At 41.1% G+C, this 23,064-nt stretch overlaps 2 protein-coding genes across 2 annotated transcripts; both read left to right on the forward strand.

Moving 5' to 3' along the window:
• On the forward strand, nucleotides 1-2,844 carry LOC120852305 (olfactory receptor 1G1-like). Its single transcript, XM_040225720.1, has 2 exons — nucleotides 1-59; nucleotides 1,908-2,844. The coding sequence occupies exons 1-2, from the start codon at nucleotides 1-3 to the stop codon at nucleotides 2,842-2,844; spliced, it is 996 nt and encodes a 331-aa protein (XP_040081654.1).
• A 10,172-nt stretch (nucleotides 2,845-13,016) lies between these two features.
• LOC120851965 (olfactory receptor 1361-like) lies at nucleotides 13,017-21,674 on the forward strand. The gene is made up of 2 exons (XM_040225070.1): nucleotides 13,017-13,929; nucleotides 21,664-21,674. Exons 1-2 carry the CDS (start codon nucleotides 13,017-13,019, stop codon nucleotides 21,672-21,674), a joined length of 924 nt encoding a protein of 307 aa, XP_040081004.1.
• The last annotated feature ends 1,390 nt before the right edge of the window (nucleotides 21,675-23,064 follow it).

Here is a 23,064-nt window from a genome sequence, read left to right on the forward strand (position 1 = left end):
ATGGCACAGCTGGGACTCAAACCTGGATCTGCCCATGTCACAGTGGATGCTTTGTTATGGTACTCCTAGGTCAGACCATTGCCACCCAAGGTGATGATAACACTGTTGACAGTAGCATGCACAATTCCATATATGAAACTTTACAGGTTTCAAAGCCCAGCTTCTCACAAACCATGACCAAGTTCAATTTGCCCAGGACTGAAGGAGTTTTCTGGAAGTGGGATGTTTCATTTTGAAAGCAGGAAAGTCCTGGACAAACATAGAGGACTAGTTGGTTGCCCCAGAAAGCATCCTCCTTTTGTTAACTCCATCAAGAAAAAAACAATATCAGAGGAAGCTGTATTTGAGGATCATTTGATATGAACCATTGTTCTAGCCTGGGGCAATCCTTATCTAATTCAGTCCTGACCACAGTGTCGTTAATTATCCTCCTTGCGAAGATACAGAGATTGAGGCCAGAAAGACTGAGAAAACTTGTTCAAGATTACAGCCCACAGGGGGGCTGGTGGAAAATAAAGGTTTGTCAGACCCAGAAGGGATAACCACATCAAAGAGCATAACAGTGGCCTAGCTGCCATTGCCTGTTTGTGTGCTCATCTTCCCACACCATCCAAATGCAGAAACTCTCATCGTGTATTTTATATCACAGGTCCCGAGAAAACCTTTAAGTGATCCTAGGGGTTTGATATTCTCAACAGTCCTGTATGGTAGGTTGATGTCCATATCTTATAGATGAAGAAAATGAGACTCACAGATAGTAAATAATTCCCCAAAATATAAGATTCAATGAGGGTTTACAGTGGGGAGGCATGTCCTCTAATATTTTCTGGTGTATCAGGACACCAGGCTCCATTTTATCTACTACTGATTCTAGCAATATTAGTAACTATTATCACAGTTTCTTGAAGACCTATTCTGTGCTATTGCTTTGAATATGTCATCTCATTGATGAGCTACAGTAAGTATACAAAGTATGCACATAATTTACAGATGAGGAAACTGAAGCAAAAAGAAAATAGGATGTGGAGTTTGCAAAGGATTACACAGCTAGAAAAGAAGTGCATCCAGTCTATAGGACATCAAAGCCAACATTCCTAAGGACTGAAGATGTTGACACTGTTGATGATGATAACTCTTGTTTGTCAAATACCTTTGAGCTTATAAAGTAATTTCATCCACATTAGCTTATTTGATGAATCTTCAAAAGAAAAAGGATATTCCCATCATATGAAGAATATCTGAGTGACCGTTATGATCTTTCTATATAATTAGTATCCCTTCTCTACTCCTCAACAAAACACACATACAAGAGACAGAGAGAGAAAGAGAGAGGACTATCCTTAAGAATTTTCTAGTGGCTCAGAGGTTAAAGCGTCTGCCTCCAATGCTGGAGACCTGGGTTCGATCCCTGGGTCGGGAAGATCCCCTGGAGAAGGAAATGGCAACCCACTCCAGTATTCTTGCCTGGAAAATCCCATGGACAGAGGAGCCTAGTAGGCTACAGTCCACGGGGTTGCAAAGAGTCAGACACGACTGAGCGACTTCACTTTCACTTTCATGATATCTTGCTCAAATTTCACAAGCCTGTGAAACTGATAGCTTTCCTATTTGAAAAAATAGGCATGGACTAAGACTTGGGAATTTTCTTCCCAGCTAATCTCCAGTTCAACCCTCATCCAGAAAGTCTACAGGACAACCTAGAATACAACTAAAATCCAGAATCTCCCAAGAAGTCTCCCAATCACTGTGCTTAGTTCTCACATCTGGACATGTTTATATGCCCACCAGCAACAGACACCTATACATCTCTGTGACCTTTGAAAAAAACACAGAAAACAGACAAAGGCTTTGAATGATATAAGTTTTTTGAAGCAATATTTTCCTTGCATTTTTCTCCTTTAAATAAGCATTACAAATGAAACCAGCATCTCTGACTTCCTGCTCCTGGGCTTCTCTCAGCACCCGGAGCAGCAGCCTCTCCTGTTCGGGCTCTTCCTGGCCGTGTACCTGGTCACCGTGCTGGAGAACCTGCTCATCATCCTGGCCATCAGCTCTGACCCCCGCCTCCACGCCCCCATGTACTTCTTCCTGGCCAACCTGTCCTTCACCGACACCTGCTTCTCCTGCACCATCGTCCCCAAGGTGCTGCTCAACATCCACACACAGCACTACACCATCTCCCACACCGGGTGCCTCGGGCAGTTGTTCTTCTTCATGGAATTGGCCCTGCTGGACGACTTCCTGCTGGCTGTGATGGCCTGTGACCGCTACGTGGCCATCTGCCTTCCTCTCCACTACACCACCATCATGGGGCCCCAGCGCTGCCTGCTGCTGGTCGCCGCATCCTGGCTCAGCTCCCACCTCCTGGCCTTCTCCCTCTGTCTCCTCATGTCCCTGTTCTCCTTCTGCACCTCCCATGCCATCCCACACTTCTTCTGTGACCTTCTCCCACTCCTCAAACTTGCCTGCTCAGACACTCACATCTTTCAGCTCATGATGTTTGCAGAAGCAGCCCTCTCAGGGGTGGTCCCTCTCACCTGTGTCCTGGTCTCTTATGCCCACTTCATCCACACCATCCTCAGGATCCCCTCTGCTGGGGGGAAGCGCAAAGTCTTCTCTACCTGTGGCTCTCGCCTGACAGTGGTCACTCTCTTCTACGGAACTGTCTTTCTGGTGTATTTCCAGCCCTCATCCTCCTACTCAGCAGACACTGGGATGGCAGCATCTGTGGGGTACACGATGGTCATCCCCATGCTGAACCCCTTTATCTACAGCCTGAGGAACAGACACATGAAGAGAGCTTTGTGCAGATTCTTCAGCTGGGGAAAATATTCTACTCAGTAAAAAGCCCTGCCCCCCATTAGAAGCTCAGGCTCTGTGACATGACGCTCAGCATCACAAGCAGGTTTTAAAGATGGAGAATGGCTGACTTGCAGGACTGGAATACGATCAACTGGCCGAGGACAGAGATAAAGCCTGGAAGAGGAGTGACCAAAAATCCCTGCAAGGTGACTTGATTACTGGATATAGGTGACCAAGCAGATTCAAACCAGAGAGTGGGAATCATCAAAACATGGTATCAGGCAAAATACAGGTTCTTGGAGGAAGCCCAAGTACCAATTCAGTCTATAGCTAACCTGTGCATTCAGCTACAAAAAATGCTGACAATATCTGGAAGGGTCAAGCGCCTGAGCTTCAGAGACCAGTGCCAAGCCCATATTTTGAAACAAAGGGATTCAACCACACAGGGAGAAACCTGAACCAGAGGACATACTCTTTGCTGAGAATAAGTGAGGAAGACTAATTCTAGGAGAGGAAATCTGGAACACGTAGATGGTGACTGGTCCAAAATCAAATACTTGGGATTAGAACTAAGTCTGTGACAGTGAGTGACTATGAGTTATTGGACAGATTCATGATTTACCTCTCAAACTCTGACTTATTTTGCTTTTCTGTACGTCAGAAAAAAATATTATAGCAAATTTGTAAGACACACAAAAAGAAAAAAGAAGAAACATTCACTATCCTTTTGTCTTTGATGAGAAAATATTGGACATACAATTATATAACTTTTTGCTTAACTTTATGACACAAGTTGTTTCCACATTATTATTCTGTTGTTCAGTCACTGAGTCGTGTCCTACTCTTTGTGACCCCATGGACTACAGCACACCAGGCTTCTCTGTCCATCATTTATCTCTCTGAGTTCGCTGAAACTCATATTCATTGAGTCAGTGATGCCATCCAACCATCTCATCCTCTGTCATCCCCTTCTTCTCCTGCCTTCAATATTTCCCAGCATCAGGGTCTTTTCTAATGAGTCAGTTTCTTCACATCAGGTGGCCAAAGTATTGGAGTTTCAGCTTCAACATCAGTCCTTCCAATGAATATTAAGGGCTGATTTCCTTTAAGATGGACTGGTTCAATCTCCTTGCTGTCCAAGTGACTTTCAAGAGTATTCTCCAAGACCACAGTTCAAAAGCATCAATTCTTCAGTGCTCAGCTTTCTTTATGGTCCAACTCTCACATCCATACATGATTACTGGAAAAACCATAGCTTTGACTAGATGGACCTTTGTTGGCAAAGTAATATTTCTGCTTTTTAATATGCTGTCTAGGTTCATCATAGCTTTTCTTCCAAGGAGCAAGCATCTTTTAATTTCATGGCTGCAGTCACCATCTGCAGTGATATTGGAGACCAAGAAAAAAAGTCTCTCACTGTTTCCATTGTTTCCCCATCTATTTGCCATGAAGTGATGGTACTCACTTCAGTTCAGTCGCTCAGTCGTGTCCAACTCTTTGTGACTCCATGAATCACAGCACACCAGGCCTCCCTGTTCATCACTATCTCCCGGAGTTCACTCAGACTCACGTCCATCGAGTCCGTGATGCCATCCAGCCATCTGATTCTCAGTGGTCCCCTTCTCCTCCTCCCCCCAATCCCTCCCAGCATCAGAGTCTTTTCCAATGAGTCAACTCTTCTCATGAGGTGGCCAAAGTACTGGAGTTTCATCTTTAGCATCATTCCCTCCAAAGAAATCCCAGGGCTGATCTCCTTCCAAGGGACTCTCAAGAGTCTTCTCCAACACCACAGATCAAAAGCATCAATTCTTCAGCGCTCAGCCTTCTTCACAGTCCAACTCTCACATCCATACATGACCATTGGAAAAACCATAGCCTTGACTAGACGGACTTTAGTCGGCAAAGTAATGTCTCTGCTTTTGAATATACTATCTAGGTTGGTCATAACTTTTCTTCCAAGGAGTAAGCGTCTTTTAATTTCATGGCTGCAATCACCATCTGCAGTGATTTTGGAGCCCAAAAAAATAAGTCTGACACTGTTTCCACTGTTTCCCCATCTATTTCCCATGAAGTGATGGGACCGGATGCCATGATCTTCATTTTCTGAATGTTGAGCTTTAAGCAAACTTTTTCACTCTCCTCTTTCACTTTCATCAAGAGGCTTTTTAGCTCCCCTTCATTTTCTGCCATAAGGGTGGTGTCATCTGCATATCTGAGGTTATTGATATTTCTCCCGGCAATCTTGATTCTAGCTTGTGTTTCTTCCAGCCCAGCGTTTCTCATGATGTACTCTGCATATAAGTTAAATAAGCAGGGTGACAATATACATCCTTGATGTACTCCTTTTCCTATTGGGAACCAGTCTGTTGTTCCATGTCCAGTTTTAACTGTTGCTTCCTGACCTGCATACAGATTTCTCAGGAGGCAGGTCAGGTGGTCTGGTATTTCCATCTCTTTCAGAATCTTCCACAGTTTATTGTGATCCAAACAGTCAAAGGCTTTGGCATAGTCAAGAAAGGAGAAATAGATGTTTTTCTGGAACTCTCTTGCTTTTTCGATGATCCAACAGATGTTGGCAATTTGATCTCTGGTTCCCCTGCCTTTTCTAAAACCAGCTTGAATATCAGGGAGTTCACAGTTCATGTATTGCTGAAGCCTGGCTTGGAGAATTTTGAGCATAACTTTACTAGCATGTGAGATGAGTGCAATTCTATGGTAGTTTGAGCATTCTTTGGCATTGCCTTTCTTTGGGATTGGAATGAAAACCGACCTTTTCCAGTCCTGTGGCCACTGCTGAGTTTTCCAAATTTGCTGGCATATTGAGTGTAGCACTTTCACAGCATCATCTTTCAGGATTTGAAACAACTCAACTGGAATTCCATCACCTCCACTAGCTTTGTTCGTAGTGATGCTTTCTAAGGCCCACTTGACTTCACTTTCCAAGATGTCTGGCTCTAGATTAGTGATCACATCATCATGATTATCTGGGTCGTGAAGATCTTTTTTGTACAGTTCTTCCGTGTATCCTTGCCACCTCTTCTTAATATCTTCTGCTTCTGTTAGGTCCATACCATTTCTGTCCTTTATCGAGCCCATCTTTGCATGAAGTGTTCCCTTGGTATCTCTAATTTTCTTGAAGAGATATCTAGTCTTTCCCATGCTGTTGTTTTCCTCTATTTCTTTGCATTGATCGCTGAAGAAGGCTTTCTTATCTCTTCTTGCTATTCTTTGGAACTCTGCATTCAGATGCTTATATCTTTCCTTTTCCCCTTTGCTTTTTACCTCTCTTCTTTTCACAGCTATTTGTAAGGCCTCCCCAGACAGCCATTTTGCTTTTTTGCATTTCTTTTCCATGGGGATGGTCTTGATTCCTGTCTCCTGTACAATGTCATGAACCTCCGTCCATAGTTCATCAGGCACTCTGTCTATTAGATCTAGGCCCTTAAATCTATTTCTCACTTCCACTGTATAATCATAAGGGATTTGATTTAGGTCATACCTGAATGGTCTAGTGGTTTTCCCTACTTTCTTCAATTTAAGTCTGAATTTGGTAATAAGGAGTTCATGATCTGAGCCACAGTCAGCTCCTGGTTTTGTTTTTGTTGACTGTATAGAGCTTCTCCATCTTTAGCTGCATAGAATACAATCAATCTGATTTCGGTGTTGACCATCTGGTGATGTCCATGTGTAGAGTCTTCTTTTGTGTTGTTGGAAGAGAGTGTTTGCTATGACCAATGCATTTTCTTGGCAAAATTCTATTAGTCTTTGCCCTGCTTCATTCCACATTCCAAGGCCAAATCTGCCTCTTTCTTGATTTCCTACTTTTTGCATTCCAGTCCCCTATAATGAAAAGGACATCTTTTGGGGGTGTTAGTTCTAAAAGTTCTTGTAGGTCTTCATAAAACCATTCAACTTCAGCTTCTTCAGCGTTACTGGTTGGGGCATAGACTTGGATTACTGTGATATTGAATGGTTTGCCTTGGAGACGAACAGAGATCATTCTGGCGTTTTTGAGATTGCATCCAAGTACTGCATTTCGGACTCTTTTGTTGACCATGATGGCTACTCCATTTCTTCTGAGGGATTCCTGCCCGCAGTAGTAGATATAATGGTCATCTGAGTTAAATTCTCCCATTCCACTCCATTTTGGTTCACTGATTCCTAGAATGTCGACATTCACCCTTGCCATCTCTTGTTTGACCACTTCCAATTTGCCTTGATTCATGGACCTGCCATTCCAGGTTCCTATGCAATATTGTTCTTTATAGCATCGGATCTTGCTTCTATCACCAGTCACATCCACAACTGGGTATTGTTTTTGCTTTGGCTCCATCCCTTCATTCTTTCTGTAGTTATTTCTCCACTGATCTCCAGTAGCATATTGGGCACCTAATGACCTGGGGAGTTCCTCTTTTGGTATCCTATCATTTTGCCTTTTCATACTGTTCATGGGGTTCTCAAGGCAAGAATACTGAAGTGGCTTGCCATTCCCTTCTCCAGTGGACCACGCTCTGTCAGACCTCTCCACCATGACCCGCCCATCTTGGGTTGCCCCGCAGGCATGGCTTGGTTTCATTGAGTTAGACAAGGCTGTGGTCCTAGTGTGATTAGATTGACTAGTTTTCTGTGAGTATGGTTTCAGTGTGTCTGCCCTCTGATGCCCTCTTGCAACACCTACCATCTTACTTGGGTTTTTCTTACCTTGGGCGTGGGGTATCTCTTCACGGCTGCTCCAGCAAAGCACAGCAGCTGCTCCTTACCTTGGGCAAGGGGTATCTCCTTACTGCCACCATTCCTGACCTTCAGAGTGGGATTTTTAATGGCTGAGTAATACTCCATTGTGTATATGTACCACAGCTTTCTTATCCATTCATCTGCTTATGGACATCTAGGTTGCTTCCATGTCCATGTTGGGAGAATGGCATTGAAACATGTATAATATCATATATGAAACGAATCACCAGTCCAGATTCGATGCATGATACTGGATGCTTGAGGCTCGTGCACTGGGATGACCCACAGGGATGGTATGGGGAGGGAGGAGGGAGGGGGGTTCAGGATGGGGAACACGTGTATACCTGTGGCGGATTCATGTTGATGTATGGCAAAACCAATACAATATTGTAAAGTAATTAACTTCCAATTAAAATAAATAAATTTATATTAAAAAAATCAATCAAAGCCACTCTTTTATAAAAGAACAAAAATCATATGAGGCAACAATGCCATCTCAATAGATGCAAGGAAAATAATTCTGTATAACTCAACATATGTTGATTAAAGTGTGCTGTTAAAATAGACATAGAAGCAAAATTTCCTAATCTGAAAAATGAGTTCTTTTTCAAATTACAACATATGTAATATGTTATGTTTCTATAAAATATGTAATATATAATAATAATTATATGTTTAATTCCTTCTCATAAATGAGCAACAAGACAAAATACCAGCTCTCACCACAACTATCCCATGTTGCACACGATGTCACATCCAGTGCAGTAGGATAAAAAAATAAATAAAAGATATAAATTCTCTAAGGAAAGAAACAAAAGTACATTTTACTCACATGTGACAGTTTCATATTATTACAATTCAAAGGTGTCTATATAGGAACCGTTCAAATTATTAGTTATGTGTTTTGAAGCAAAAACAAACTAAAAATAGAACCTCCACTCTCACTTCACAACATACACAAAAATCAATTCTACAGTAACTAAAGCACTAATTGTGAAAAGCAAAATTATAAAAGTTTTAGAAGAAAATGCTAAAATATACCTTCCTGAGCAAAGGGAAGAATGGACTTCATACACCAGACACAAGTGAAGAATTAAGATGAAAGGAAAGTATCAATGAATTCAATTCATTAAAATTTAAAATATTTACTTAGCACACAAGATTGTAACAAGAGTGAAAGGACACACCATAAAGACAGAGAAAATATTTGTAATACATATAATATACTACATTATAGGGACTGTATCTAGAATATTTAAATAGTTCTATAAATAAATTAGAATAAAATAGACAAATAAGTAGAAAAATGAACAAAAGTGTACTTTTGTACAAGCAAGCACTTTCAAAATTAGAAATAAAAATGCTAATAAGTATTTTAAAGGTGCCCAGCCTCATTATTTTTTTAAATTTATGCCTGTGCTGGTTCTTTGTTGCTTCATGGGCTTTCCTTTAGTTGTGGCCAGCGGGGGCTATTCTCTAGTTGTACACAGGGTTCGCATTGCGGTGGCTTCTCTTCTTGAGGAGCACAGGCTCTAAGGTGCTCAGGCTTCAATAGCTGCACACATGGGCTCAACAGCTGTGGCTCCCAGGCTCTAGAGGACAGGCTCAGTAGTTGTGGCACACAGGCTTAGTTGCTTCACAGCATGTGGGATCTTCCTTGACCAGGGATCGAACATATGTCTCTGGCATTGGCAAGAGGATTCTTTACCACTGAGCCACCAGAGAAGCTCCCTAACTTCATTATTAATCACTGAAATATAAAATCAAACCATCGGGAGATGCCCCACAATACACAAACACCAAATGACTAAAGTGGAAAAGGCTAACACCACCAAGTGTTACCAAGTATGAGGTGCCACCACAATCTCACCTATTGCCTGATGGAAGTGCAACTCTGTACAATCTCTTTGGAAGTCAACTTGCTAGTGTATATTAAAGTTGAAGATGTAGATATCCTAAAACCATGAAATTCCACTCCTAGGTATGTATGAAAGAGAAAGAAATGCATGCATGCAGCAAGAAACATATACAGGAATGGTCATCGCAGTATTTTTCCAAATAACAGGAAACAACTTTCAAGAATAGCTTGCACGATGAATGTATGGTATCATCATGTAATGTAGCAATGGAAGTGAAGGAACAGCTAGTACCTAAAGCTGTCCAGATGATCTCACAAAAGGAAACAACTGAACAAAAGAGCCAAAAAAGAGAATACATAATCCATGAGGGCATTTACATAAAATTCTAAACTAGGCAAAACTAAAGTAAAACATTAGAAAGTCAGTAGGGATCATTTTACTTTAGGAAGGGAAGAGAAATGATGAACAGGATACACAAAAGAAGTTTCCACCATGCTGGCAGCATTCTACTTCTGAATTTGAGAAGTGTTAAGTAGGTGATTGGGTTCTAATAATGTCTTAGGTAGTATGTGGAGAGAAATAAGACAGACAGAGAAAGACAAATACTATAGGATATCACTTACACGTGGAATCCAAAAATTACGACAAACTAGTGAATAATAGAAAAATGAAGTAGGATCACAGATACAGAGGACAAACTAGTGGTTACCAGTGGGGAGGGGAGAGATGGGGAGTATAGAGGACGGGGAATAGGAGGCAGGCAAAAAGTATTGGGTGTAAGATGGGCTCAAGGATATACTGAACAACACAGAATATAACCATATTTTATAATAACTGTAAATGGAAAGAAACCTTTAAAATTGTATAAAAATTTTTTAATTAAAGATCAACCAATACAATATTGTAAAGTAAAAAATAAATAAAATGTTTTTAAAAAATCAAAATAATTTTTTCACAAAAAAGCCTATCTTGGAGCAACCACCCATCAATCAATTAATAAAGAATTGACTCATATATTATTTAAGCTAAGTGATGAGTGAATAGACACTAATTTTATTAACATTCTTAAGAGAACATATGTGTTTCATACATTCTTTTATATGGAAGATACATTTAATGAAAACAAATAAATATACACAGATATTGATTTCTGTTTAGAAATAAATGATTAGGCACCCTGGGCCCAGTAGAAAATCTAAGTATTATTCATATCTCTGAGATCATTAAGTAAGGATGTTTCTTCTTCTACATGACTTTAAAAGCAAAGATGATGACCCCTAATCTCTTTCTGCCTTTATTTTTTCTTATTTTCTGTGACATACTCTATTATATCCATGGGGACAGGGCTCTAATTAGAAAGTGTGGACTCCAGGACAGAGAAGCACAAGTTCAGGGTTAAGGTGGGAGGATGGATCCATGCTATACTTCACCCAAGGGAGAAACTAAGGGTGCTGCCATGGAGCACAGCCTGGTCCATGTGAATGAAATTATCACTGATACTACTGGGACACTGGGGGCCACCATCCAGAGGGGAGAGCTGACAGGTTGGACAGCTGCCCCATCATATCTTTAACTAGGAGGTCTGGGATCAGATCCCAGAAGACACTGCCTGTGAAAAAGCGGCTGCTCCTCCTGGCTCCTGTGCCTGAGAATCACTAATGACCTGAGTCTTCAGTCTGTGCTGTTCCTACTCAGAAGGAAGGGCTCTGTGTCTCCAGCCATATCTTCTTGGGGAGACAACTGGGTAGCAAACCCAACTTCCTTCATGAAATGGTTACAGATGGAGGCTGGTCAGCACCTTCAGGTGAAAACAGAGGCTTAGGGATCAGGGAAGGGAAGAGAGTCTACTGAAGGCCACCTGTGTGCACATACATTCACACACACACACAAACTCATATTCACACATATACTCACACAACACTTAAAGCCTCTCTTGTTTCCTCTTTGCCACTTTTTTCTACATAACTATCTGCCAATCATTTTCTGGATCTTTGATGACCATGAGGGGCACCCAGTTCTGGGGTTCATCACATCTCTGAAGGTGCAGACTGAAGGCACTGTGGAGAATGGGTCTCAGAGCACCCTTCCCCCAGCCCTATCAGTGAGAGGCACACAGCACCTGTGCAAGAACAGAGCGTAATTCACCCTGGTGCAGTGGAACAGCCTGGCTCCCGGAATCACTCTCAGCCACTGCTCAAGTCAGTACCAGTAACTCACTCTCCAAGTCCGTTTACAGTTACCTAACTCAGTCTCAGGCTTCTTTCTATTAAAGGTGAGCAAACTAAATCATTTAGGATAGAACTGTTTATTCTCATGAAATTAATAATTAATACTTAGAATAATAATTAATAATTAGATCATAATCTTATGATTATTTGACCCAGTTTTCACTTGGTTTCCAGATGCCAAAAGAAAAGAAAATCAGTTTCCACTTTTCCAAATGCTGTTGACAGTTCTGAGAAGAGTCAGGGAAGGTGCTGCTATGCTAATAATATTGGTGATAATGATGATGACTTTTTATATTGACATCTCACAACCTACAAACCCAAGAGGCAGGCAGTAACCAGGACTCAACAATGACCATGCACCCTCATTTTATTAAAAACAGCAAAAACAATAACAGATCATATTTATTGAGCATTTATCGTGTGTCAGCCTTGATCTAAATATATATAACTATCTTCTATCATTATTCTGTTTAAGCCAATGAAGAAACTGAAGCTGAAAAAGTTCATGACTTTCTCAAGTCTCATCAAGAATAAAGACAGGGAAAATTCTGTCAGACTCCAGAGGTATGTTTTTATTCACGACCCTAAATAAGCATGACATTTTATTTAGGGTCACAGAGCACCTGCTGCCACTTGACCGTGGCATTCTTCCTCCATACCAGCACAACTCATTTGAATTTCACATCTTGATTGCACATCTTGAATCCTGAAGAAACTGCAATTAATACCATCATTTGGCTTCTTCAACAATCCTATCCGTGGGATTGTTATCAATAACATATATAAAAACAGCAAAGCTCAATGGTAATAAAAGTTTCCCAAAAATTAAAGGCACGTGAGGAGCACAGGTAGCGCTTTTTAACCACATCCTGTGTCTCAGATTCACATTTCATCACTTGCTACTAATGATGACAGTACCATCACTGCCCTTAGGAGCAGCCTGCTCTCCACATGTTATCTCCATAATAATTGCAGTGAACTTATGAGGTACTTACACATGGTGCAAAACAGGAAACAGAGATCCAGTGTTACGTAATTAACTGGAGTCAATTACATAAAGTCACACTGAGTAAAAGAAATAGTGAAAGCCTATCTTATATTTAAATAAGATTCTGCTAAAATTTCTCGGCTTTAGAAAGAAATTAGAAACCAAACCACCATCTCTGACTTTCTAGAAGATAGCTAAAATGCACAGTTTACCCCCGACAAGTCTCCCAATCACTGTGCTTCGTTCTCACATCTGGACATGTTTACATGCCCACCAGCAAGAGACATCTATACATCTCTGTGACCTTTGAAAAAACCTCAGAAAATAGAGAAAAGGTTTTGAATGATCTAAGATTTTGGAGTCTACAAATTTGAGCAATATTTTCCATGAATTTTTCTACATTAAATGGGAGTTGCGAATCAAACCAGCATCTCTGACTTCCTGCTCCTGGGCTTCTCTCAGCACCCGGAGCAGCAGCCTCTCCTGTTCGGGCTCTTCCTGGCCGTGTACCTGGTCACCGTGCTGGAGAACCTACTCATCATCCTGGCCATCAGCTCTGACCCCCGCCTCCACGCCCCCATGTACTTCTTCCTGGCCAACCTGTCCTTCACCGACACCTGCTTCTCCTGCACCATCGTCCCCAAGGTGCTGCTCAACATCCACACACAGCACTACACCATCTCCCACACCGGGTGCCTCGGGCAGTTGTTCTTCTTCATGGAACTGGCCCTGCTGGACGACTTCCTGCCGGCTGTGATGGCCTGTGACCGCTACGTGGCCATCTGCCTTCCTCTCCACTACACCACCATCATGGGGCCCCAGCACTGCCTGCTGCTGGTCGCCGCATCCTGGCTCAGCTCCCACCTCCTGGCCTTCTCCCTCTGTCTCCTCATGTCTCAGTTCTCCTTCTGCACCTCCCAGGCCATCCCACACTTCTGTGATGTACCCCCACTCCTCAAACTTGCCTGCTCAGACACACGTATCTTTCAGGTCACCATGTTAACTGAAGCTGTTCCTTCAGGTCTGATTCCTCTCACCTGTGTCCTGGTCTCTTATGCCCACATCATCCACACCATCCTCAGGATCCCCTCTGCTGGGGGGAAGTGCAAAGTCTTCTCTACCTGTGGCTCTCGCCTGACAGTGGTCACTCTCTTCTACGGAACTGTCTTTCTGGTGTATTTCCAGCCCTCATCCTCCTACTCAGCAGACACTGGGATGGCAGCATCTGTGGGGTACACGATGGTCACCCCCATGCTGAACCCCTTTATCTACAGCCTGAGGAACAGACACATGAAGGGAGCTTTGCGGAGACTCCTTGGCGGGGAAGATGGAATAGTGTAGCCTTAGTCACTTCAGTGGTGTCTGACTCTTTGCGATCCCACAGACTGCAGCCCGCCAGGCTCCTCTGTCCATGGGATTCGCCAGGCAAGAATACTGGAGTGGATTGCCATGCCCTTCTCCAGAGGATCTTTCCAACCCAGGGATGGAACCCGGGTCTCCTGCATTGCAGGAAGATTCTTTACTGTTTGAGCTACAGGGAAGATGTTCCACCCCACAAAATGCCCTGCCCCAGAGTAGAGCTCCAGGCTTTTCAATGTGCCTCCTTCTCTAGATTTGTCCATTATAAATTTGAAAGACTCACATTCAAAACATAATATACTGAGTTTTCAGAGCAGATGCATGAAAATAAAGACTCAGATTTGCAGAACAGCAATAAGGGCATTTGGAGAGAGAAAGGGGGACCAGCATTCCCCACAGGGTGACTTGATGTGTGGGTATATGTATCCAGGCAGAGTCAATCCAGAGTTGGGAACATCAAAAATGCCAGTGAACACTTCGCTTCTAGGAGTAAGGCCAATAGGAGCAGTGTAGGTTACAAATTCTTCCCCAACAACAAAAAATTCTGGCAAGACTAGACAGGTCAGGATGTCAGTCAAGTCACTGGGCTGCAGGGACCAAATCTGACCCTACCTTGGAAGAAACTCATTCATGGGGACTGGACTCGACATGGAGAATGTCATATCAAGTAGGAAGAATCTGTATGTTGCCTGAGTGTGTATGCTTATGTTCAGTCGTTCAATCATGTCCAACTCTTTGTGACCCTTTGGACTGTAGCCTGCCATGATCCTATATCCATGGAATTTACCCAGCAAGAATACGGGAGTGGATTGCCATTTGGGTTCAAACCCGTGTCTCCTGCATTGCAGGCAGATTAGTTTACTGCTGAGCCGCCGAGGAACTCTATGTGATTGCAAGGACAAGAATATTTTAGAAAAGGGAGCTAGGCACAAAAAGAGTTAGAATTTGTCCAGTTTCGTACATCTGGACTTAGATCTTTGTCTCTGGTAGGTGATTTGCTTTTTGGTTTTGTTCAGTTCAGTTCAGTTCAGTCCCTCAGTCATGTCCAACTCTTTGTGACCCCATTGACTGCAGCACACCAGGCCTCCCTGTCCATCACCAACTCCCAGAGTTTATTCAAACTCATGTCCATTGAGTAGGTGATGCCATCCAACCATCTCATCCTCTGTCATCCCCTTCTTCTCCCATCTTCAATCTTTCCAAGCATCAGGGTCTTTTCAAATGGGTCAGCTCTTCGCATCAGGTGGCCAAAGTATTTGAGTTTCAGCTTCAGCATCAGTCCTTCCAATGAATATTCAGGACTGATTTCCTTTAAGATGGACTGGTTGGATCTCCTTGCTGTCCAAGGGACTCTCAAGAGTCTTCTCCAACATCACAGTTCAAAAGCATCAATTCTTTGGCATTCAGCTTTCTTTATGGTCCAACTCTCACATCCATACATGATTACTAAAAAAACCATAGCTTTGACTAGAAGGACCTTTGTTGGCAAAAGTAATGTTTCTGCTTTTTAATAAGCTGTCTAGGTTGATGTGTGGGTATATGTATCCATAACCTGTCTGCCAAGGAGCAAGCGTCTTTTAATTTCATGGCTGCACTCACCATCTGCAGTGATTTTGGAGCCCAAAAAACTGAAGTCTCTCACTGTTTCCACTGTTTCCCCATCTATCTGCCTTGAGGTGATGGGACAAGATGCTATGATCTTAGTTTTCTGAATGTTGACTTTTAAGCCAACTTTTTCACTCTCCTTTTTCACTTTCATCAAAAGGCTTAGTTCTTCACTTTCTGCCGTAAGGGTGGTGTCATCTGTGTATCTGAGGTTACTGATATTTCTCCCAGCAATCTTGATTCCAGCTTGTGCTTCATCCAGTCCAGCATTTCTCATTGTGTACTATGTACCTAAGTTAAATAAGCAGGGTGACAATATATAACCTTGACATACTCCTTTCCCAATTTGGAACCAGTCTGTTGTTCCATGTCCAGTTATAACTGTTGCTTCTTGACCTACATACAGATCTCTCCGGAGGCAGGTCAGGTGGTCTGGTATTCCCATCTCTTGAAGAATTTTCCCAGTTTGTTGTGATCCACACAGTCAAAGGCTTTGGCATAGTCAGTAAAGCAGAAGTAGATGTTTTTCTGGAACTCTCTTGCTTTTTCGATGATACAATGGATGTTGGCAATTTGATCTCTGGTTCCTCTGCCTTTTCTAAAACCAGCTTGAACATCTGGAAGTTCACAGTTCACGTATTGCTGAAACCTGGCTTGGAGAATTTTGAGCATTACTTTACTAGCATGTGAGATGAGTGCAATTCTATGGTAGTTTGAGCATTCTTTGGCATTGCCTTTCTTTGGGATTGGAATGAAAACTGACCTTTTCCAGTCCTGTGACCACTGCTGAGTTTTCCAAATGTGCTGGCATATTGAGTGCAGCACTTTCACAGCATCATCTTTTAGGATATGAAAGAGCTCCACTGGAATTCTGTCATCTCCACTAGCCTTGTTTGTACTCATGCTTCCTAAGGCCCACCTGACTTCACATTCCAGGATGTCTGGCTCTAGGTGAGTGATCACACCATTGTGATTATCTGAGTCATGAAGATCTTTTTCATATAGTTCTTCTGTGTATTCTTGTCACCTCTTCTTAATATTGTCTGCTTCTGTTAGGTCCATACTATTTCTGTCCCTTATTGTACCCATTTTGCATGAAATGTTCCCTTGGTATCTCTAATTTTCTTGAAGAGATCTCTAGTCTTTCTCATTCTGCTGTTTTCCTCTATTTCTTTGCACTGATCACTGAGGAAGGCTTTCTTATTTCTCCTTGCTGTTCTTTGGAACTCTGCATTCAAATGGGTATATCTTTCCTTTTCTCCTTTGCCTTTTTTTCTTTGCCTTTTTCTTGCCTCTTTGCCTTTTTTCTCCTTCTCTTTTTTTCATAACTGTTTGTAAGGCCTCCTCAGACAACCATTTTGCCTTTTTGCATTTCTTTTCTTGGAGGTGGTCTTGATCAGTGCCTCCTGTACAATGAACTTCCATCCATAGTTCTTCAGGCACTCTATCAGATCTAAATCCCTTGAATCTATTTGTCACTTCCACATTATAGTCATAAAGGATTTGATTTAGGTCATACCTGAATGGTCTAGTGGTTTTCCCTACTTTCTTCAGTTTAAGTCTGAATTTGGCAATAAGGAGTTCATGATGGCTGGATGGCATCACTGACACAATGAACATTGAGTCTGAGTGAACTCTGGGAGTTGGTGATGGACAGGGAGGCCTGGCGTGCTGCAGTTCATGGGGTCACAAAGAGTCGGACACAACTGAGCGACTGAACTGAACTGAACTGATCTGAGCCACAGTCAGCTCCTGGTCTTGTTTTTGCTGAGTATATAGAGTTTCTCCATCTTCAGCTGCAAGGAATATAATCAATCTGATTCAGTATTGACCATCTGGTGATGTCTATGTGTTGTTGGAAGAGGGTGTTTGCTTTGACCAGTGCATTCTCTTGGCAAAACTCTGTTAGCCTTTGGCCTGCTTCATTCTGTACCCCAAGGCCAAATTTGCCTGTTACTCCAGGTATTTCTTGACTTCCTACTTTTGCATTTCAGTCCCCTATAATTAAAAGAACATCTTTTTTGGGTGTTACTTCTAAGAGGGTATTGTAGGTTTTCATAGAACCATTCAACTTCAGCTTCTTCAGTCTTACTGGTTGGGGCATATTCTTGGATTACTGTGATATTGAATGGTTTGCCTTGGAAATGAACAGAGACCAGTCTGTCGTTTTTGAGATTGCATCCAAGTACTGCATTTCAGACTCTTTGTTGACCATGATGGCTACTCCATTTCTTCTAAGGGATTCTTGCCCACAGTAGTAGATATAATGGTCATCTGAGTTAAATTATTGTTGTTATCTGTGAGCTGTTTTCATTTTTTAAACTGTTTAGTTTTTCTCCAATTGAAAAATTATTTGTGTCATTATAGTAAATGTCTAAAATATAAGGAAAATTTTTCAAATCCTTTCCTGAAAGAATGTGTTATGCAAATTCTTACAATCCTTTCTCTATACATTTATTCTACATTGTTAAGATGATGGTTTTTCATGTAATTTTTAAACATGAATGCTTTCCACACTGTTGTTAAATTTGTATAAGCATTCTCATAATTAATATTATAGCAGAAGCACCTTCCATGTTGCCGTTGTTCAGTCGCTCAGTCGTGTCCGACTCTTTGTGGCCCCATGGACTGAGGCACACCAGGCCTCCCTGTCCCTCACAAACTCCCAAAGTTTGCCCAAGTTCATGTCCATTGTATTGGTGATGCCAGGCAGCCATCTCATCCTCTGATGCCCTCTTCTCCTTCTGCCCTCAGTCTTTCCCAGCATCAGGGACTTTTCCAATGAACCAGCTGTTTGCATCAGGTGATCAAAATACTGGTCTTCAGTATTCAGCTTCAGCATCAATCCTTCCAATGAGTATTCAGGGCTGATTTCCCTTAAGATTGATTTGTTTGGTCTCCTCGCAGTCCAAGGGACTCTTGGGGGTCTTTCTCCAGCACCACAGCTGGAAGGCATGAATTCTTTGGCGCTCTACCTTCATTACTGTCGAGCTCTCACAACCGTACGTGACCACTCGGAAGACCATAGCCTTGACTGGTAGAGTAGTGTCTCTGATTTTCAACACGCTGTCTGTAATCTTCCATTTGGGGGTTATTAGTTCTGTTAATTATTTTTAACTTTATAAATAATAATGCAATGAAAATCAGTGTGACTAAACCATATATGTATAGATTTTCCCATGCCCTTCCAATAAATTTTAAGAAGTGGAATTGCTGTGTGGAAATTTTTTCAGGCTTGTGAAATATGTTGCAAAAATAGTTTACAAGGACTTCCCTGGAGATCCAGTGGTTAAGACTCCATGTTTCCACTGCAAGGATCTTGGGTTCGAACTAAGATCCCACATGCCACATGGCACGGCCAAATAAATAGATGGATTTTTTTAATGAAGAAACTATCTATAATAAAAATAAAAATTTACCAAACTGTTAATGATTTACCAACTGATGCTTCTGTGAGAATGTTCCTTTCTCTGCATTCTTTGTGTTCCAATTTTTTACTCAATTGTCACAAATATAGTAAGTAAAAAATGGTACTTCTCTTCTTTGAATGTTTTGGATTACTGATTGTTTACTTAAATCCATAAATGCATTTTATTTATTCTTCTGTCAATTATTTCTTCATGTCATTTGACTATTTTAAAAACTTGCATAAGTTTTTTTTATATTAAATATTTAAACTTTACCGTTTCCTACTCATATTGCAGCCTTTTACCAATCACCATTTCATCCTTTGCTTTTTTCTTTTTGATTTTTTGACATAAATAAGTTTTCAATTTACAAACATGAAACTAATAAAAAATAATCTTCTTTGTGACTCTTCAGGCTGTGTTATCATTGGAAAATCCTTCCCTATGTAGTTCATGTGAATAATAAATTGTTTTTTATATTTCAGTACGATGCTATTTTTAATAACAGTTTTATTGAGATATAACTCATATACTATAAAATCCCTTTTTATAGTTTGTAATTTAGTGGCTTTTAGTAGGCAGCATGGTTTTTTTTAGTGAAACAGTATATGACTTTCAGTTCAGTTCAGTTCAGTCGCTCAGTCGTGTCCGACTCTTTGTGACTCCATGAATCGCAGCACGCCAGGCCTCCCTGTCCATCACCAACTCCTGGAGTTCACTCAGACTCGCGTTCATCGAGTCAGTGATGCCAACCAGCCATCTCATCCTTGGTCGTCCCCAAGAATGATACTAAATGTAGAAGTGGCTCTCTCCCTTACATCTCTCACTCTTTACAAGTTTCCTCTCCATTTCCTGTCCCATAATTACTAAAAACAGGATGCTGACTGTGTCTGAGCCCTTGCTCACTCATACATATCATACACATTTCCCCTCAGGGCCCTTCTTTCTAGCATTATTTCCCCCTCTGGGGCTTCTTCCTTTACTCCATGCTCTGGAACACAGGGTAAGTTTCATGCCATGTGCAAAAAGTACTTTCTCACACTAGCCCACTCTAATCCCTGGATATGATCTGTTTTTCTTGTGAGCATCATTATCCATTTACCTAATCTTCCTATTTCTGCCCTTTGAAGGTCAAGAATGACACAAAGATGGCCACTCTTCCCATTTCCATTCAGTATTGTACTAGAGGTTCCACTCAGCACAGTTAAGTAAGAAAAGGAACTAGAAGGCAATTGGACTAAAGAGGGCTTCCCTGGTGGCTCAGTGGTAAAGAATCTGCTTGCCATTGCAGAAGATGCAAGTTGGATCCCTGGGTCAGGAAGGCATGGCAATCCACTCCAGTATTCTTGCAAATCCCATGGGCAGAGGAGCCAAGCAGGTTATAGTCCACAGAGTCACAAAAGAGTTGGACACAACTTAGTGGCTAAAACAACAGCAGCAGCAGACTGTAAAGAAGTAAAACTATTTCTACTTGCAAATGACAGTTGCTGTAAACGTCAACCAAAAAAACTATTAGAACTAACAAACAATTTGAATTCAACGCAATCTCTATCAAAATCTGGATAGGGAAGCCTGGCATGCTGCAGTCCATGGGGTCACAAAGAGTCAGACATGACTGAGCAACTGAACACCAACATCTTTTTTGCAGAAAATGACAACCTGATCCAAAAGCTCACATAGAAATGCAAGGGAACCAGAATAATCAATACATTCTTGAAAAAGAAGAGCAAGGTCAAAAGACTCACATTTCATGATTCCTAAACTCACTACAAAGCTTCAGTAAATAAGGCAATTAAGTAATCAAGCCTGTACTTTGTAGGAAAAGATGTTCAACATCGCTAATCATCAGGGAAGGCAAATCAAAACTACAATGAGATACCACCTCTCACTTGTCAGAATGGCTATTATCAAAAAGAACACAGATAACAACTGTTGGCTAGGATGTGGAGGAAAGGCAACCCTTCTACACCTTTGGAGGGAATATAAATTGGTACAGCCATTATAGAAAATAGTATGAAGGGTCCTCAAAAAACTGAAAATTGAACTACCATGTGATCCAACAATATCTCTCCTGGGTATAAAACACTAATTCAAAAAGATCCATGTACCTCAGTATTCATAGCAACATTATTTACAGTTGCCAATATATGGAAGTGACCTCAATGTCTATCAACAGATTAATGGATAAAGATGTGGTATACACATACAACGGAATATTATTCAGTTATTTTTAAAAAATGAAATTCTGCCATTTACAGCAACATGGATGGACATTGAAGGCATTATGCTAAGTGAAATGTCAGATAAAGAAAGACAAATATCATATGATATCACTCGGATGTGGAATCTAAAAAATACAAGACACTATTAAATATAAAAAATGCAGACTCAGATATAGGAAAAACTCTAGTAGTTTTCAGTGGGAGAAGAAAGGGAGAATCAAGAGGCACACACTGTTAGGTATAAAATAAGCTACAAGGATATGTTGTACAACACAAGAAATATAATCAATATTTTATAATAACTGTAAATGAAGTAAAACCTTTAAAAATTGTGAATCACTATATTGTACATCTGTAACATAATATCATATATAGCAACTATACTTCAATTTTTAAAAGTACAATGCCATACAGCATAAGGCCAGACACATATATAGATCAAAGGAATACAACCGAGAGTCCACAAGTAAACCTTCACATTTATGGGCAATTTATTTTTAATAAGGCAGCAATTCAGGACAATTCAGTGGGGAAAAAATATTGTTTTCAACAAGCAGTGCAGGGTCAACTGGCAGGACCAGCTGGACAACCAAATGCAAAAGAATGAACCTGAACCTTTACCTCACATACATATAAAAATGAACTCAAAGTCAAAGCTAAAACTATAAAATGTTTAGAAGACAGTGTGAGAATGAATCTTTGTGATCTTCGATTAGTCAATGGTTTCTTAGGTATGACACCAAAAGCATAATCAGTCATATAAAAACAGGGATAAATGGGACTTCATCAAAATCACCAAGATTTGCACTTCAAAAAATACCATCAGGAGACTGAACAGGCAACCGACTGAAAGGTAGAGCATCTATACAAGTTACATATCTGATAAGATATTTGTATAAGAATATATAAAGAACTCTTACACCTCAGCAACAAGACTAGTAACCAAATTTTAAAATGCACGAAGGATTTAAATAAATGCTTCCCCAAAGAAAAAGATACAAACATCCAATTAGCACATGAAAGCTCTTTAACATCATTAATCATCAGAGAAGTGCAAATCAAAAACACACTGAGGGACTTCCCTGGTGGTCCAATGGTTAAGACTCTTCACGCCCGCCATATGCATGGGCCCCAGGTTCAATCCTTCATGCCACATGCCACAACTAAGACCTGGCTCAGCCAAATTAAATACACACACACACACATACAATGAGATACCACTTCACTTCCACTAGAATGGTTAAAAAAAATGGACAATATCAAAATGTTACCAAGGCATGAGAGAACGGTGAACCCTTCTACATTGGTGAAAGTTGCTCAGTAGTGTCCGACTTTTTGTGACCCCATGGACTATCAGGCTCCTCTGGTCCATGGAATTCTCTAAGCAAGAATACTGGAGTGGGTAGCCATTCCCTTCTCCAGGGGATCTTCCCTACCCAGGGATCGAACTCAGGCCTCCTGCATTTAGTGAGATTTTAAAATAATGTAGCCACTTTGGAAAACATCAGCAGTTTCTCAAAAACTTAAACATAGTGTTTCCATATGATTCAACAATTCCGTTCCTTGGCATATAACTAAGAAAATGTATATCAGACAAAAGCCTGTACATGAATGTTCATAATAGCATTATTAATAATAATGAAAGAATAGAAACAACCCCAAAATACACAACTGTTTCAAATTTTTTGTTAAGTATAGTGTCAGTTCAAGGCCTATGATAAACAAATGCCAAAACATAATTAGTGGAAAAAATATATTAGGGAAGATGCTTGTGAAAGATAAAGGGGAATAGGAAAGTCCCACAAGCCTCCCCTGCACTTACAGAAAGCATAGTTCAACTGCTGCAGAGAAGGATAGGAA

The sequence above is a fragment of the Oryx dammah genome, unplaced genomic scaffold (genome assembly GCF_014754425.2).
Source record: "Oryx dammah isolate SB20612 unplaced genomic scaffold, SCBI_Odam_1.1 HiC_scaffold_25, whole genome shotgun sequence".
NCBI lineage: Eukaryota > Metazoa > Chordata > Mammalia > Artiodactyla > Bovidae > Oryx > Oryx dammah.